This window comes from Eptatretus burgeri, chromosome 9 (assembly GCF_056783735.1).
Source record: "Eptatretus burgeri isolate ZD-2024b chromosome 9, Ebu_testis_v1, whole genome shotgun sequence".
NCBI classification, from domain to species: domain Eukaryota; kingdom Metazoa; phylum Chordata; class Myxini; order Myxiniformes; family Myxinidae; genus Eptatretus; species Eptatretus burgeri.
Genome location: NC_140969.1, coordinates 31,124,560 through 31,141,943, shown reverse-complemented (window position 1 = coordinate 31,141,943; position 17,384 = coordinate 31,124,560). Strand labels below are relative to the sequence as shown.

Here is a 17,384-nt window from a genome sequence, read left to right as displayed (position 1 = left end):
TTCACTGAGTTAATAATGGTTATTTTTCTAACAAGAAGGATAATAAGACTCGGCAAGAGGAGGGATCCGTGGGCGATTCGACGAAAGGTGGGGTGGATTCGGGCGTGGGGGAAAACACAAACAATTCCAATGGATATACAAATCTCAAACCCTCTAAGGCGCCAGGTACACACACACACACACACACACACACACACACACACACACACACACACACACACACACACACACACACACACACACACACACACCGTAGCTAGTGGTCAGGCTTGCCCATGGTGTCGATGTAAAAGTCACTGGATTGGTGCCGGACGAGCTGGCGTTGCGCCCGTCAGGGGCAGGAGACACGGTGGTGCAGAGGTTCCGTCAAACTTCCGCGCAGAACCGCGGTTCCCGGCCTGTGAGCTCCAACCAGCCACCGTGGTGCTGCTCTTGGTGGTGTCGACCTCCTGGTGTGGGCCCAAGACCACTCACAGCCGCCAGGGAGCCCAGTTCTAGCACCAAGATGCGAGCAGGAGAGGGAGGCAGGTCTGCCCACCGTTCGGTCCCATACTCAGAACCAGCAGAACTCGAGAGTCAACCGAGGTGAGGCACGAGGCACAGCAAGGCCATGAGACACGACAAATCCAGGAACGAGCAAGCGCAGCCCGAGAGAGCTCTGAGAGACCCGCCTCGACGAGAGCTTTTCTTTCTTACTCCTCCCCCTCCCCTTCCAACCAGATTGCTTTTATATTCCAGAGTCCTCGTCACTTCCAATGGAGCCCTTTTATTGGCCCTCTGCCTGTCGCCTTCCGCCAATCGTCATCCAGGGAGCCATCATCAGCACCGTTCTGACACGTCATGGCAAGCCTTCAGGGAATACTAAAAGGGAATACGCATAAACACTTACCCTAACCCGTCTCCCTATCTAATTACGTGACAATTATCATTCCCCCCCTTAAAGAAATGGACATTTACTGGACAATTTATCACCACTGAATTGCTACATATTACATCGAGAACCTGGTACAACTCAAACAGCATGGCATACCTAATTAAACATCCTAATTACCCTTTGAATGCATACCCCCACCCCCTCAGACGTAACAATATATACAGTGGGGAGAAGAAGTATTTGATACACTGCCGATTTTGCAGGTTTTCCCACTTACAAAGCACGTAGAGGTCTGTAATTTTTATCATAGGTACACTTCAACTGTGAAAGATGGAATCTAAAACAATAATCCTGAAAATCACATTGTATGATTTTAAATAATTAATTTGCATTTTATTGCATGAAATAAGTATTTGATACATCAGAAAAGCAGAACTTAATATTTGGTACAGAGACCTTTGCTTGCAATTACAGAGATCAGACGTTTCCTGTAGTTCTTAACCAGGTTTGCACTACACAGACTGCAGCAGGAATTTTGGCCCACTCCTCCATACAGATCTTCTCCAGTTCCTTCAGGTTTTGGGGCTGTCGCTGGGCAACACAAACTTTCAGCTCCCTCCAAAGATTTTCTATTGGGTTCAGGTCTGGAGACTGGCTAGGCCACTCCAGGACCTTGAGATGCTTCTTACGGAGCCACTCCTTAGTTGCCCTGGCTGTGTGTTTCGGGTCGTTGTCATGCTGGAAGACCCAGCCACGCCCCATCTTCAATGCTCTTGTTGAGGGAAGGAGGTTGTTGGCCAAGATCTCATGATACTTGGCCCCATCCATCCTCCCCTCAATACGGTGCAGTCGCCCGGTCCCCTTTGCAGAAAAGCGTCCCCAAAGAATGACGTTTCCACCTCCATGCTTCACGGTTGGGATGGTGTTCTTGGGGTTGTACTCATCCTTCTTCTTCCTCCAAACACGGCGAGTGGAGTTTAAATCAAAAAGCTCTATTTTGGTCTCATCAGACCACATGACCTTCTCCCATTCCTCCTCTGGATCATCCAGATGGTCATTGGCAAACTTCAGACGGGCCTGGACATGCGCTGGCTTGAGCAGAGGGACCTTGCGTGCGCTGCAGGATTTTAATCCATGACGGCATAGTGTGTTACTTATGGTTTTCTTTGATACTGTGGTCCCAGCTCTCTTCAGGTCATTGACCAGGTCCTGCCGTGTAGTTCTGGGCTGATCCCTCACCTTTCTCATGATCATTGAGGCTCCACGAGGTGAGATCTTGCATGGAGCCCCAGACCGAGGGAGATTGACTATTATCTTGAAGTTCTTCCATTTTCGAATAATTGCGCCAACAGTTGTTGCTTCTCACCAAGCTGCTTGCCTATTGTCCTGTAGCCCATCCCAGCCTTGTGCAAGTCTACAATTTTGTCCCTGATGTCTTCAGACAGCTCTCTGGTCTTGCCCATTGTGGAGAGGTTGGAGTCTGATTGATTGAGTGTGGACAGCTGTCTTTTATGCAGATAACGAGTTCAAACAGGTGCGGTTAATACAGGTAATGAGTGGAGAATGGGAGGGCTTCTTAAAGACAAAACTAACAGGTCTGTGAGAGCCGGAATTCTTACTGGTTGGTAGGTGATCAAATACTTATTTCATGCAATAAAATGCAAATTAATTATTTAAAAATCATACAATGTGATTTTCAGGATTTTTATTTTAGATTCCGTCTTTCACAGTTGAAATGTACCCATGATAAAAATTACAGACCTCTACGTGCTTTGTAAGTGGGAAAACCTGCAAAATCGGCAGTGTATCAAATACTTGTTCTCCCCACTGTATGTACATATATATTGTTACGAATTTATGCCCACCCGGCGTGCGAGTGACTGCGTTAAACTAATAACAGCCGCTCGCCCACCGAACGGACAATTCAGTCGTGACTTTCTGGAACAACGCCAGAAACCAGTCACAGGTGGATTCTTAATCCCACCATGGCCCAGCCCGTATTCTACCCGTGCGCGACAGGGTCAATCGCCGAATATCGATATACCCAAGTATTCGCGCGGGTAACCTACTGAGGGACCGTACCTCAGCGAAGGCCTGTTTGGACACGAACCGCTTAAGCGGTTCGTTCCTTTCTGTGATAACCGAGCAGGTATTATCGCCAGACCTCACCGGACCCGATTCTATTATCGGTATTCAAAAACCAACTAGTACTCCGAAAAACAATACGGCGGTTCAATGGGGGGAAATGACACGACGAACAGGGTACATTTAAATAAGCACATTTATTTTACAGCACATATACAAACAATCATGCAGTCATTCAGGTAAGCAATGATGGAAAAACACGCATGCAGTTGTTTGTTGAAGACTGCGGGACGGGGACAAAGACACGGGCAAGGCAAAAACACTACAACCGACTATAGTTATTATGTACATTTACTTCACAGGGCTTTACTTAAAGGACTCGGCGCCACAACATTCATTCAAAGAAAAACAAGGAAAAGACCCCCTCACAGACAAGGGAGTCAGACTGGACCTCTTGGGTCTTTATGGCGTGGAACTTGGCAGACCGAAAGAGTCCCACGAGACCGTTGCAGGTTACCTGCACCCTCGTGGTGCCTTGATGGGGCGAGTCGCGACGTCCCATCCCCACGGCAGCTAGCGTAGCCGCGTTTGCGCCCAGGCCTTGCCAAGCGGCAGGCGAGCTCTCTGCGGCTCTCCCCACATGCACGCGCAGGTTCGCGTGACAGCAGGGCTGTGCCTCCAGCCCGCGTCTCCCTCACGACGCCCGGACCTCCACCGACCGACCGCTCCAAGTTCCTGACTCGGACACGAGCCCAGATCTTCACGCAGCTCCTTGGCGCGATTCTCCTCCGCACAAGCAGCAACCACACCAGCAACGACCGCAACCCCAGCAGCAACTCCAGAGAGAGATTCAGCGACGACAGCGAGAGAGCGGAAGCAACCCCAGAGAGAGAGAGAACGAACGCTCCGTGCGCGCTTTTTATTACCCACGCTCCGCCCCTCCGCTCTCGCCCCGCCCTCCTTCCAGAACCTGCGGGAAACTTCCAGAACATGCGGGAACCTTCTTGAAGGAAGCGTTTTCCCGCCAAATCAGGGACGCTCCCTCGCCGCTGTATTTGTCTTCTTCCACACGCCGGGTGGAATTCACTGTGGAGACGCCATTCGTCCGAGGGAGGGGGGAACGGGGGCCGCCTGCTTTCCCTCGATGAAGGCCAGGCCTCTAGCAACTGTGTGCCGAGGTGGAAACGCGGTGGTGTGGTTATGAGGGTTGTGGTTAAGGTGATTGTGTGAAGCGGTTGGTCCAAAATAACGATAGCAAAGAATAAAGGCTAACTCAAAGATCACAGCCCTGTCGACATGAATAAATCCCATTAAACAACGGTGGGGAAATCTATCTAAACACACACTTAGCGATACAACTGAACTAAGGACCTTTATGGTGGTCTACGAATTTCCATGGCCGTAACAATATATATATATATATATATATATATATATATATATATATATATATATATGTATATGTATATATATATGTATATATATATATATATATAGTCAACCCCCGCTTCATCGCGGTTCACCTATCGCGCCCCCGGTTCATCGCGGGTTTTCCCTTGGAACGTAACTAATTTTTTCTGCAGATTCCCCCGGTACATCGCAGTAATAATATGTAAAATATAAATTATTTAAGCAATATATTATAATGCGTGGTGCTCGACCAGTCACACAACGCACGAGACAAAGTTTCGCTTGTGAACTTCGAATATTTTCTACGTTTTTTCTCCAAGACCTTAAGACCATAGAACCCCAGTTACAGACTGGTTTTGTCAGATGCCGAGCATTTTCTGCCAGTCTGTTACCATTTTGGTTTTATATGCCAATCGAACGGATCGCTCCTCGACGCGACACAAATTAATCCATAGCAGAAACTTCATACGAACCAACCAGATTTATTGGGGAACACAACACAAGCAAAACATTCAGGACAATGTTTTAATTAACAATCTTTAACCCGTTCTTAACGAGGGAACTACGGATTACAGGTTTTGAGGGGGGTCCCTACTGAGATATGCCTTAAACAACGTGCAGACAAGACAGACAGACAGCATGCATGCAAGACAGAGTACTTGGTGATGTTTCATGGACGAGAGGAAAGTGTCAAAAGCACGAATGTTGCTCGTAACAAGCAGATGTCCACGGATTTGAGCCCCCAGCTCGAACACGCCGCGTGGCAAGATGGCGGCGCCGTACTCTTTCTTCTCAAGGCACCGCGTGCGCACGCCCTCCTCAGCGCGTTCTGGCCCCGCGCCATGTCGACGGCACAAGACCGTTAGATCGACGGTGGTAAGCTCCAGCTGGCTTTTCACAAGGTCCAGCATACAAATCCAGGCCTGGCCTGTTCACCAGACAAGGCCAAATCGGGGTGCCGGGCTCCGGCAAGCGGATCCGCAAACGTGTCGAGCCGCGAGGTGAGTAAGGACGGAGGCTCCGCGGCCAGACGCAGGTTGAACCTGCCGATCACCTCCTCATAAGAGTCAATCGCCGACTCGACGTGCAGGTCGCCTCTCCCACTGTCAAAAAGGCAGACTCGACGTGCAGGCAGCCTCTCTTACTGCCAAAAATGGCAGAAATCGGCGCGCTCTGGTTCAGCTTCTCTCCCGGCAGATTCAACACTGTCCCTCCTTCGTTGGCTCGCTTCGAAACCTGAGCATGCCTCGAAACCAACTGTTTCCCCAAAACTGAACCATTTCACGAGGTCTTCGTTCGCTCGCTTCAGAAGCCACTCGCTCCTCCCCCTTTACGAATAGTACTGCAGCACAGCAAACCAATTGTTCGACTTTTCATAAAAGCACCAAAATTGGTACATATGCTGATGAATCTATTCTGAACAATTCTGGATATGGAGCCACTCGCGATTTTGCCTTGGTCAGCTTTGGTGGCCATTTTCCAAAATGGCCACCATTCTACTTTAACAACATGGGAAATCTGTCATTGCTATTCTCTTTGTAGGTTTCTCAGAGGTGATAAATACTCCATGTGATGTGCATTTACAAAGGAAAACAATACAAATGTCATTTGTGTTGATTTATTATATTTCCAACCATTGTATTGGGGAAAAATGGTCATTTTTATGGGAAAATCAATTTTCGCACACAGCATCAGTGAAAGGTTCAGAAGTATTTTGTTGTGGTGGTGGTAGTGGTGGAAGTGGTGTTGTAATTGGAATTATTGGCTACATGCGGCCCATGCTGCAGAACATGACCACCGTCGGATTCAAGTTCGAACCGTAGACACCGACGTCGTCGTCGTCTTGGCTGTGATGGTAGCCCAGGCACTACTATGCGTGGATGAACTCTGGATTGCCTTTGGGACGGGCAAGAACTACCGCTACATCCCTGCCCATGAAATAGCTGCCTCCCTCGGTCCACAGAAGGCACATGTCCCCCCTGTCTTCCACGCCATGACCGGATGTGACACAGTATCAGCATTCGTGGGGCATGGGAAGAAATCTGCCTGGGCCACATGGAACTCGTTTCCAGAACTGACCACCACGCCAGTCAACATCCAGGATGACACAATGCACCGCATTGAAAGGTTTGTGGTGCTCCTCTATGACCGCACCAGTCCATATACGGACGTCAACGAGGCCAGAAAGAAACTCTTCGCCAAGAGGAACTCCGTCCAGCGCATCCCACCTACCTACGATGCTTTGGAACAGCATGTGAAGAGATCAGTCTTCCAGGGTGGCTATGTCTGGGGGCAGGTCTTGGTCCCTCAACCCGTGCTTCCATCACCAACAAGCTGGGGCTGGCAGTAAACAGAGGATGGGTCCTACGAACCGCTCTGGACCACACTCCCTGAGGCTTCAAAAAGCTGCTTCGAGCTGGTGTCGTGCGGCTGCAAAAACCGCTGCAAATGCAAGAAGGCTAATCTGCAATGCACTGGACTGTGTGCTTGTGAAGGAGAATGCCAGGAGACAGACGCAGTAGACACAGACCGAGATATCGGCCTAGCTTAGAATGTGCAAATGCAATGTCGCATTGCTTGTAAAAGTGTTGACTTCTTGATCCAGAGCCAGTACACTTGAGCTCAAAAACTCATTTTGTACTAGACTGATGTATGCGTGTACCATGTCTCTGCGTGTACCTATGTGTACCTGGAACCTGCATGTACCTGCGTGTACCTATGTGTACCTGGAACCTGCATGTACCTGCGTGTACCTATGTGTAAAGGAATAAAGTATGCGTGTACCTGGTAGAATGGTAGTAGACAGTAAACTGTAGCCGCTTCAAAGTGAAGTGTGCAATAATTTGACTACATTTTCTGAGTTTGTCATTATCACGATTATCAGTTCCCTTTTCAAAATAGAGTAAAGTGTGTAATCAATAATGCAATTTTTGTTGATTCCAAACCCATTGAATGTGATGAATATCATTTTACTCTTGTTCTCCAGGCAATAATGGGTACTTTTCAGCGAAAAGTTTCAGGAGAGCAGCAATTTACAAATCAAATAATGGCTTTTTTACCGAAAATACTGGCTCATAATATTTGAATATGCCTTTTCATGGTAAATTTACTGAATTTTACACTTTCCTTATATCTACCACCAATACAATAAGAAAATAAGAGCATATAGCCAATTTCACGAAAGTAGAATGGTGGCCATTTTGGGAAATGGTCGCCAAAGCTGACCAAGGCACAATCTCGGGTGGCTCCATATCTAGAATTGTTCAGAATACATTATTCTACATGTGTACCAATATTGGTGCTTTTATGCAAATTTGAACAATTGATCTGAAATATCAGACTACGCTGCAGGCCGAGAAGCAGACAAACTCCTCCACTTAGCTCCACCTCCCTCTCCAGCCACTCCCCCTCAGCCGACTGGGCGGGGCCTATCGTCCGGAAAGGGGAGGAAGAAGAAGGAGCTCTCGATCGACCACTACCGCACAAACATTAAACAGCCTCTTACATCTCCCGACACACATGTAACGTCCATTTTACCGAACAACCTAGCTAAACATGCATTTAATGGGGGATCTGAGCTAATCCTATATTTAGTTGCCTAATAAGGACCATTTCCATAACAAAATATATATATATATATATATATATATATATATATATATATATATATATACATATACATATACACACACATATACTACACTAGTCTGTCTGTCTATCACTCTGCCCGTCCAGAGCAGAGCTTAGCTGGCCTAACTCCACCCACAATTGTAACCTCAAAATATTGTTACGGTTGTGGAAATTCACAGAACACCATTCAAGTTCCCCAGAGGTCAGTTATTTCAGTAAGTGTGTGTTCCAGGTTAGATTTCCCCACCAATGTATAACGGGATTTATTCGTGTGCCGGGCTGTGCATCTTTGAGGTAGTGTTATTCTTTTCTATCTTTATTTTAACAATAACAGCAACAACAATAAAGAACAACTCGACAACCACGCCACCTCCACCACCACAACAGCATCAACAACCTCGTCAATCTCCACAACACAGTGACTCTCCTCTACAAACAAAAACAACAATTCCCGCCCCGATATTCTGGGACGAAAACAGGATTGACGGTTGGGGCGGGTCCCTCAGAACAGGTAAACAAAAGTGACGGTTACAAAAAGTATGCTCCAAAGAAAAACAACCCGATCACTCCTAGGATTTTTCCCCCGCACGCCGGGAAGGGAGGGGCGAATGCCCCGGACCCAATAAAGAGCCGCGTTTGCTGGCCGAAAAGGCAGATGAGGAGTTGGTGAGTTGGCAGTTGAGTTGAGCCAGAGTTGAGTTGGGCTTGCAGTTGAGTTTGGAGCCTGGAGTCCAGTTGAGTTGAGCCAGAGTTGAGTTTGGAGCCTGGGGTCCAGTTGAGTTTGGAGCCTGGAGTCCAGAGTCAGGCAGTAGAGTTGAATCGGTGTGGAGAGCGCCAGAGTTGAGCTGGTGTGGGGAGCTCGAAGTCCGGAGAGTTGGGAGTGGAGAGTCGCCCCAACGAGAGCTGGAGAGTTAGGAGTTCGGGCAGTTGGTTCACTGGGGGTTCGCCGGCACGACCAGGCGGCCTGAGTCGTGAGCCATTCACTCCTCCAAAGTGTCGTCGGCTAGACCAGGCCGCACTGGAGGCCGGACGACCAAGGGAGCCAGTCGGAGCTCGGGGTCCGGGCACAGACATCGAGGGTCGCCGAACCAGGACCCAGGGAGTCACCACGAGGGTGGCCAGGTAGCCCGCTCAGTCTCTCGGAGCCCCTTCGGTCATCCCGGCTCCAAGCAAATAATAAAGGCTTACGAGCCTGTTCTTTCTTTCTGGGGTTTTTGCATGAAAGTGTGTGGCGCCTTGTCCGTAAGTAACAAACTTTTTTTTTTTTTTTTTTTTTTTTTTTTTTTTTTTTTGTATACCTTGGTCGAGGCTCGTATGAGAGCTAACACACAACTCACAGCAAGGAGGCATGAGACAAGAGGGGCGGGAGTGGAAGGGACAAAACATTGGGGAACAGACACAGGTGAACTGTGGAAGGGAGAGGGATGGGGATGGGACGGGGAACATGGCGAGGGGAAGATGGACATTAAAGGGACTTTCAGGAAGGAAAGCAGGAGAATTGAAGGAAGTGGGCTTGGGTGGATTATCGGGGGTAGAAAAGATCGAGGATTTGGATGGGGGAAGATAAGAGGTGGTGGTGAACAGCTGTTTTGAAAGCCTGAAGGGAAGAATGGGAAAGAATAGAGTGAGGAAGTTTATTCCAAAGGCGGGAAAAAAGAGGAATGAAAGAGTGAAGATGAGCAGTGATTCGTGATTTTGGTAGTTTTACCAGAAGGGGGTTGTTGGCGGACCTTGAGCGCCCTGTGGAAATGTGGTTGGGACAAATCGCAGAGAGAGCAGGGGGGCAAGGATGGAGAGGAGTCGGTAGAAGACAAAAAGACCACCGACCAACCTGCGGTGATTGAGTGAGAGGCCCAAAGACTCAGCTTCATTGCGGGAGATGCCAATGATCTTAAAAGCCCTGGTTTCGACAGCGTGAAGTCGAGAAAGGTGGGAGGCAGGAGCACCAGCCCAGAGGGGAGAGCAGTACTCCATCAGGCTACGGACAAAAGCTTTGTAAGTGGTCAGGAGCTCAAGAGGGCCGAGGAAGGACTTTGCACGACGGAGGATTCCCATTCGGCGACTGGCTTTTGAGGCAAGGTTGGAAATGTGACTTTCCCAGGAAAGGTCATGGCAGATAGTGAGACCCAGAAGCTTGAAAGAAAAGACTTCTTCCAGAGGATTGTTGAGAAAGTGGATGGGGGGTTTTGTAAACGGTCCTTTCAAGAGACATAGTGAGAGTGTGAGATTTGTCTGGATTGAAAGACATGTTCCACGTGTTGGACCAGTTTGTGATTTTATCCAGATCTGCAGTGAGCGAAGAAGCTGCTGCTTGCCGGTCTGAGGGATGACAGATGGTACGGCAGAGGGTTGAGTCATCGGCAAAGAGAAATAGAGGATTTTCCAGAGAGTCCGAGAGATCATTGATGAAAACCAGAAAAGAACAGGGCCCAGAACGCTACCTTGAGGAACTCCAGCCTGCACAGGAAGAGGGGATGAAAGAACTCCATTTAGGGCCACACGTTGACTGCGACAGGAGAGGAAGTCTGCGAGCCATGAGTGGAGATGGCCTTGAATACCATGGGCAGAGAGTTTGGTGAGTAGGGCAGGGTGCCAGACTGTGTCAAAGCACGTGATATGTCCAGGGATACGGCTCGGATTTCCTGTCTGGCATTGAGGACCTCCATCCATTGATGGGAGAGCAGTAGCAGCATATCTAGGGTAGAGTGACCTGGTCTGAAACCAAATTGATGATTGGAAATCAAGCCATTGGAGAAGAGGAAGGATTTCATGTCTGAAGCGATGATGGATTCCATAACCTTGCTGATGATTGGGAGAAGGCTGATTGGTCTATAGTTACAGGGATCTGTTTTTGCACCTTTTTTATGCAGGGCAGTGATGTTAGCAGATTTCCAAGCAGATGGCAGATGACCTTGGGAAAATGAGAGGGTGAATAGAACAGAGAGAGGGTGAGCAAGAGCAGAAGAGCAGGCTTTGAGGACACGTGGGCTGATGCCGTCTGGACCGGTTGCAGAATCTGACTCGAGGTTTGAAAGCAAGCTCTCCACCTTGTCAGGAGAAAAGGATACAGAGTCCAGGGACAGTTGGGTGCGACTGGGTAAAGTGGGTAGAGATAGTGATGGGTTTGGGACACAAGATTTAGCTGCAAACACCGAGTTTAGACATTCAGCTTTATCACGTGTGGAATCAGCAGTGCGGCCATTTGAGGTAAGGGAGGGGATGGAGGGGGAACATACACCAGAAACAGATTTGATTAAACGCCACCAGGATTTTGAGGAGGGAGAGAGGTTTGAGAGTTCAGACTTGGAGATGAGAAAGATGTTGTTTTCTGGCTCTCCTGAGGGTAGATACACACTTGTTCCGAGCTTTGTGGAAAGAACTGAGATTGCTCCTCAGTTGGGTTTGCTTTCCATGAGGCAAAGGCAAGTTGTTTCAGGACAACTGCCTCGCCACAAGCTTCAGTAAACCAAGGGCGGGAGGAAGGGTAAGACAACTGAACACGAGAGGGGATAAATCTGTGCATGAGGGAGAGCAAGTTTCTTTTGAAAGAATTCCCAGGATGAGTTGATGTTTGAGAAAGTAGTGATAGGAGACCAGTCTGTAAGTTTGATGGCTGCTCAAACCAGTCCTGCCAGTCGGCTTGAGTGAAATGCCAGACTCGACGGCGGTGAGGTGGTTCTCTGATAACAGCCAGAGAGATGTCCACTTTAATAAGGACGTGGTCAGAAGAACCAATTGGAGCGAAGGAAGAGCAGCAGATATTGTCAGGGAAATTTGTCAAAATCAGATCCAGAAGAGATGGAGTACCATTGGTTGAGATCCGGGTCGGGAAGTTGGACCGATTGAGTCAGTCCCAATGAGTCACAGAAAGCTTTTGCTGATGTCCCATGGCAGGTGAGAGAGGTACCCACACCTAGCCAACTGGCATGATGACAATTGAAGTCGCCACATAAGAGGAAGAGAGAGTTTGGATGAGAAGATAGAAGATGGTCCATGTTTTCGGAGAGTGAGGTGTAGATGGAGTCATCACTGTTCGGTGGACGGTACAGTACACATATAAACATGAGGTGGGAGTGGAGGGGAAGCCGAAGCCAGAGGTATTCCTGGGGGTGTGGGGGAGTGAGAGCAGTGCAGGAGAGTGAGGAATAGAGTCTTTGATGAAGAGAGCAACACCTCCACCAGGACGAGGCTCAGGTCTGTCATACCGTAAGAGGGAGTAACCAGGGAGAGATACTTGGGAGTCAGACACGCCGTGGGAGAGGAAAGTTTCTGTTAGGCAGATAATGTCTGGTTTGTCAGTGGCAACCTGCATGGAAAGATCTGAAAGGTTTGAGCGAAGGCCCCGGATATTTGAGGTCCACACTTTTAATGAAGAGGTAGGGGAGGAGGCTTTGGTGCAGGAGGTGGAGGGGGCGGGGGAGGGTCGGACGAGGGACGAGGGGGGAGGTAAGGAGGGTTGCTGAAGGAGTGTGGGGTATTGCAGAATAGCGAGGGGAGGGGGCCGAATGAGGAGGAGAAAAGGCTCTGTGGTGCTGTGAGAGAGGGGGGACAAGAGACAAGGAAGATGGCAGTTGAGGATTTGAGGAGGTGGAGTGAAGAGATGGAGGTGAGAGGGCAGTGGAGGGAGGCAGGTTGGTGGATGAGAGGGGGGCAACTTAGAGAAGGAAGAGTGAGGGGGATGAAAGGTGGGAGAAAGGTGAGGGGGGAATTTTTGAAAGAGGTGAGAGGGAGGCTTGGAGGGAGAAGAGTGGGATGGTTGCTTTGAGAGTGAGAGTGAGGGGTGAGGGGGGTGAGTTGGCACTGAAGTTGGAAAAAAAGAATGGTTGATGGAAAGCGAGCATCCATGGCAAACTGTGGTTTTTAAAAGTTTTAGGTCAGATATACGATTTAACACAATTCTTGATGGATGCAATGAAGGCGAATTCAGAGCATGAATTCTGTTAAATGCCTGTACATTACATGTACAAAACATTGTACATGTAATGTACATTGCCTGTACAAAACTGTTAAATGCCTGTACATTACATGATAGAAATCGGCTGTAGGCTTTTTGCTCGTGTCCTGTCCCCATCCCCCCATTGACTGCTTACGTGCCGTGTACAAATAAATGTCCCCATTGTTGAATGTCACCTGCTCGTTGTGTCACTTTCTGGCATTGACTGCCATGATGTGTTCGGCATAATTAACTGGCTGATTATAAGCCGATAAAACGTACATCTGGTCCGACGGGACTTGGCGATATAAAACCGCTCGGCAATCGCCTACGGAAAGAGCTTCTTAAGCGGCTCGTTTTTGTGCAGGTCCCGTTGAGGTATAAACTCCCGGCATTTCTCTCCACGCGAATAATTAGGTACATCGACAATTCGGCGATCGACCCTGTAGCGTGTGGATAGAAGAGTTGGCTGGTTTATGGTGTGTTAAAAACACCCGTAGCTGGGTTTCGGCGTTGACCCGGAAGCCGCGACTAGATTGCTCGTTCGGTGGGCGCACGTGGCCGCAATTGGGGTAAGGCAGTCGTCCGTATGACGGACGGGCGGAAATCTACAACAATATATATATATATATATATATATATATATATATATATATATATATATATATATATATATATATCAAATCAGACAACGGCCATTTTGGTCGAGACATACTTATAGGCTTCAGGCATATGACCTTAAGCTTCAGGTCTGTTGTAAATTTGAAGACTGAACAACACATCTTCTGTCATGAAATAAAGGTACGTTTTGATTACAGCTCATGCAGAGGAAATGAGGTAATGCATGGTTTCTTCAGGAGCAATTGAGGCTGCAGTCTACTATAAACTGCCAAAAGAAAACTTTTGTAAAATCAAAAGGATTGCCGAGTTCATGTACATTCAAAAAACATTTTGAAAGAAAAGTACTTTTTGATTACAATCCACGTAATTTTGGTTTTGGACCGAATTTTCAATCCTGAATAATGTACAAATACAGGATTTATAAACAAACTGCATTTTACATGCGCATGGATATGTAATTCACATTATCTACCATGCTCTATAGAGCATGGGGTCCTTAACATTCACCAACTAATGCCAGCAGATGGGACACCCAGTTTAAGGTTTATCCGAGGGATGGTGCATACACTGATGTATCGCCCTGCATGTGAATTACCAGGACAGTTTATATCTGGAATTCCAACCCAAGCTAGACAGCGCAGAAGAGCGTTCATAAGTTAAAGCTATCCTACAAGTCCATCAGTAAATAAACACAGTATACTTATACTTTTGTGATAATATCGACCTTTCAATTAAAACATTACAAGCAGGGTGACAAAGGATTAATATATGCAGGTGTTTCCTTATTTTTTGGAGTAGGTGGCTACCATTAAAAAGTAGCAGGTTACCATCACCACGAGCGCAGCTTTATGGCCGGGGTCCAGGGCCCTAGGTGGGCCCTGGAAGCCGGAGGATCCTAGATGGCTGGAGATGCATTCCAGCATGATTTCTGACGTGAAATAGTTCTCATATTATCATGCTGTTGGGGTGGAAAACTCCACAAAAACAGGTGGTTAGGCCTATACTGGTTGTAGTTGCATTAACATAATGACTGACTGACTGGTTGACTGAAATTCAGCTATACTGTATAGTTGGTTCAAGCAGCTTTTAAACAGGGTTCATTAATTTAAGGCCATGGTTTAGGGCACACCAAGGTGTCTGGAAGATGGAGTATCTAAGCACTTTAAAAAAGAGGCATTTTAGCAACATTTGGGCCATACCTTAGTTCTTAATAGGGAGATGATACTGCACATGGTGGAGTACAGTGAGCAATCTGAAGTAAGTGTGTTTCATAATAATAGTGTAGATGAACTAGCATTCATTAAGGAAACCATATTCCAATCAGGAAACCATATCCATTCAGCTATACTGTATAGTTGGTTCAAGCAGCTTTTAAACAGGGTTCATTAATTTAAGGCCATGGTTTAGGGCACACCAAGGTGTCTGGAAGATGGAGTATCTAAGCACTTTAAAAAAGAGGCATTTTAGCAACATTTGGGCCATACCTTAGTTCTTAATAGGGAGATGATACTGCACATGGTGGAGTACAGTGAGCAATCTGAAGTAAGTGTGTTTCATAATAATAGTGTAGATGAACTAGCATTCATTAAGGAAACCATATTCCAATCAGGAAACCATATCCAGTTCAATCAGTCAACCAATCAAACAGTCTAAGTGTGAATACTGCGTCACAGTCACAATCTCAATTTTGTTAAACTTCCACCTTACATTATCCGCCAATATCGTGTTGTTATACCGTCAAGAAAAGCTCGCAAGTCTATGGTACATGCATGTACCTGCGGTACCAGTATTCAGTTGGCCAGTTCACAGCTGCTCATACTTGGCCTTCACTTCAGTGAAAAAACGGAGATTTTCAGTGCAAATAACCACGAATAATAACATGTACAAAAGCTGCTTTAAGCTTATAGGCTAATTACTTTATAAATTAAAAAGGCACAACGGGTGACCGTGTATTTTGGAGCCGCATCACTTGACAAAAGCTCAAAATGGATGAGGTGAAACACGTGTTTCGTGAAACAACAACAACGTCGCACTCGCGAGAGTGCAAGTTTAGACCCATTACTGATGGCCAGAAGCTTACCTCCCATGTCTTTGGACTTCTTCGAAAATCCAAAGTCAAACAGGGATTTTCGTTTCGATGCCATCGTTTTGGCACCGAAACTGCGAGGCCTACAAAGTTTATTTTCTTGAGGTCATTGCTGTATGGTATCAGGGTATCAGGCCAACAGTCCAAAACGAGGCTAAAGCAGAGAACTCTCTATTGCAGGAGGCGTGTTTTAGCTGCTTGTGTTATTTTTAGGTCAGTGTTGTGCTAGACCTGGCGAGAGTACTAACAGTAAAAGTAAGCCCGCTTTTATTGAAATACTCATGTGTTTTCGTCTTAGATTTCAAAACAGGGGGTGTAGAGATTTCGTGGTGACCAAAAAAAAATAAAAAAAAAAAATCGAAAAATCGGCGCTGAAGTAGGCGGCGACCTTTGACATTTTTTCTCTGAGTAGATGGCTGCGGGTCACCAGTAACAGGCTTCTAAGGAAACCCCTGATATGGACACTTTAGTTTGCTATTTGACCATTTTAAATGGCATTTTTGTATTTCCAGCACTCTAACTTTGTAAACATACTTGCCGGTCCCTCTTAAAGCATGTAGAGTATGTGGTGTTGTGCAAGTCTTTCCAGATATGATGGCCAAAGAATGACTGAACCATATTCGTGAAGCAATTTCGCAATAGCTTTTAGGCAGCACAGGCATTAAATATCTGCTGCAGACAAGTGTGAGGCTTGTGCCGTTAGCAGGGCAGCAAGCCAATTTGCTCTGGGGCTCAATGCTGTAGATAGACCAAAAAGGTATTTTGAACCTGACAATGCATTAATGTTTTGTTGCGCAACAGGATTTTAATATCATTTTAGATAGAAAAAGGAATGTTAGAAAAAAAATAGTTCTCACATCATCAACCAAGGGTTCACACAGTAAAATGAATAACTACTTGTGTTGGGGCAAATCATGGAATAAACCTCAAATTCCTCAAAAAGTAAAAAATATAAAAAACAATCACAAACAGGATTACTACAAACCCAGCCAAGACCAATCTTCTTCCAAACCAGAATTGCTCTGGTGGTAATTGTGGTCCATGTTAACATTGTTGATCATCTCTGTGGAGTTACACATTGAGGGTGAGCAGCTCTGGCGGAATCTTAACACAGAGGATGGATCCTGCTGCTCAGACCATGGTAAGGATGTCAAGCTGGTGTTGAAGGGTGGGCTGGAATTGGCTGCCTGGTACACAAACAAGTGCTCCAATGAGTTAAATCACCCCAAAAATCTCAACTTAACTTTTATCACAGCATCCATCACTTTTTTGTTGAAAGGCACATTGAGGAGCTTGTACTTGTATATAAGGGGTTACAAAAATCACATGCAGGACAAAAATATTTGTCTATGTTATTGTACTTTCACGTGAAAAACCACGCTTGTTAAAGAATAAACAAACACGTGTGATATATGGGATTATAACCTGGGTTCGTCACTTGAAGAGCCGGGTAAGCAGATGGGAATGCCATATAAACAAACCAACCCATTTATGTGGAATGGTAAAGAAGGTGCTGCCAAGGAATATTTGAGCATTGACAAGTGCACCAGAAGTGAGCCAGACAGCAACATTTTTAAAGCAAGGATAAGATAATTTTCATTGGTTAACCTTGGTGATAAAGTGCCATATAATTTGAGACCATCACATGGGGACCATTTGTCCATTTCAAATAAAATTGTCCTGCTGCTTTAGCTTGTTTATCCTTTAGTTTATTCTAAAGCTCTGTTCATCCTGTAGTAAAGCCT

At 46.6% G+C, this 17,384-nt stretch overlaps 1 protein-coding gene across 2 annotated transcripts in view; it reads right to left on the bottom strand.

Annotated features, from left to right (window-relative positions):
* The window catches only part of TMEM209 (transmembrane protein 209), a 78,233-nt gene that overhangs the window by 50,923 nt on the left and 9,926 nt on the right, over nucleotides 1-17,384 (bottom strand). For both annotated transcript variants that reach the window (XR_015061529.1, XM_085894598.1), the window contains exon 5: nucleotides 16,625-16,826. Coding sequence is in view for 1 of the 2 variants with exons in the window: in XM_085894598.1 (XP_085750724.1) it covers nucleotides 16,625-16,826 (202 nt within the window). In the remaining variant the exon portion in view is untranslated. The remainder of the gene's footprint in view (nucleotides 1-16,624; nucleotides 16,827-17,384) is intronic.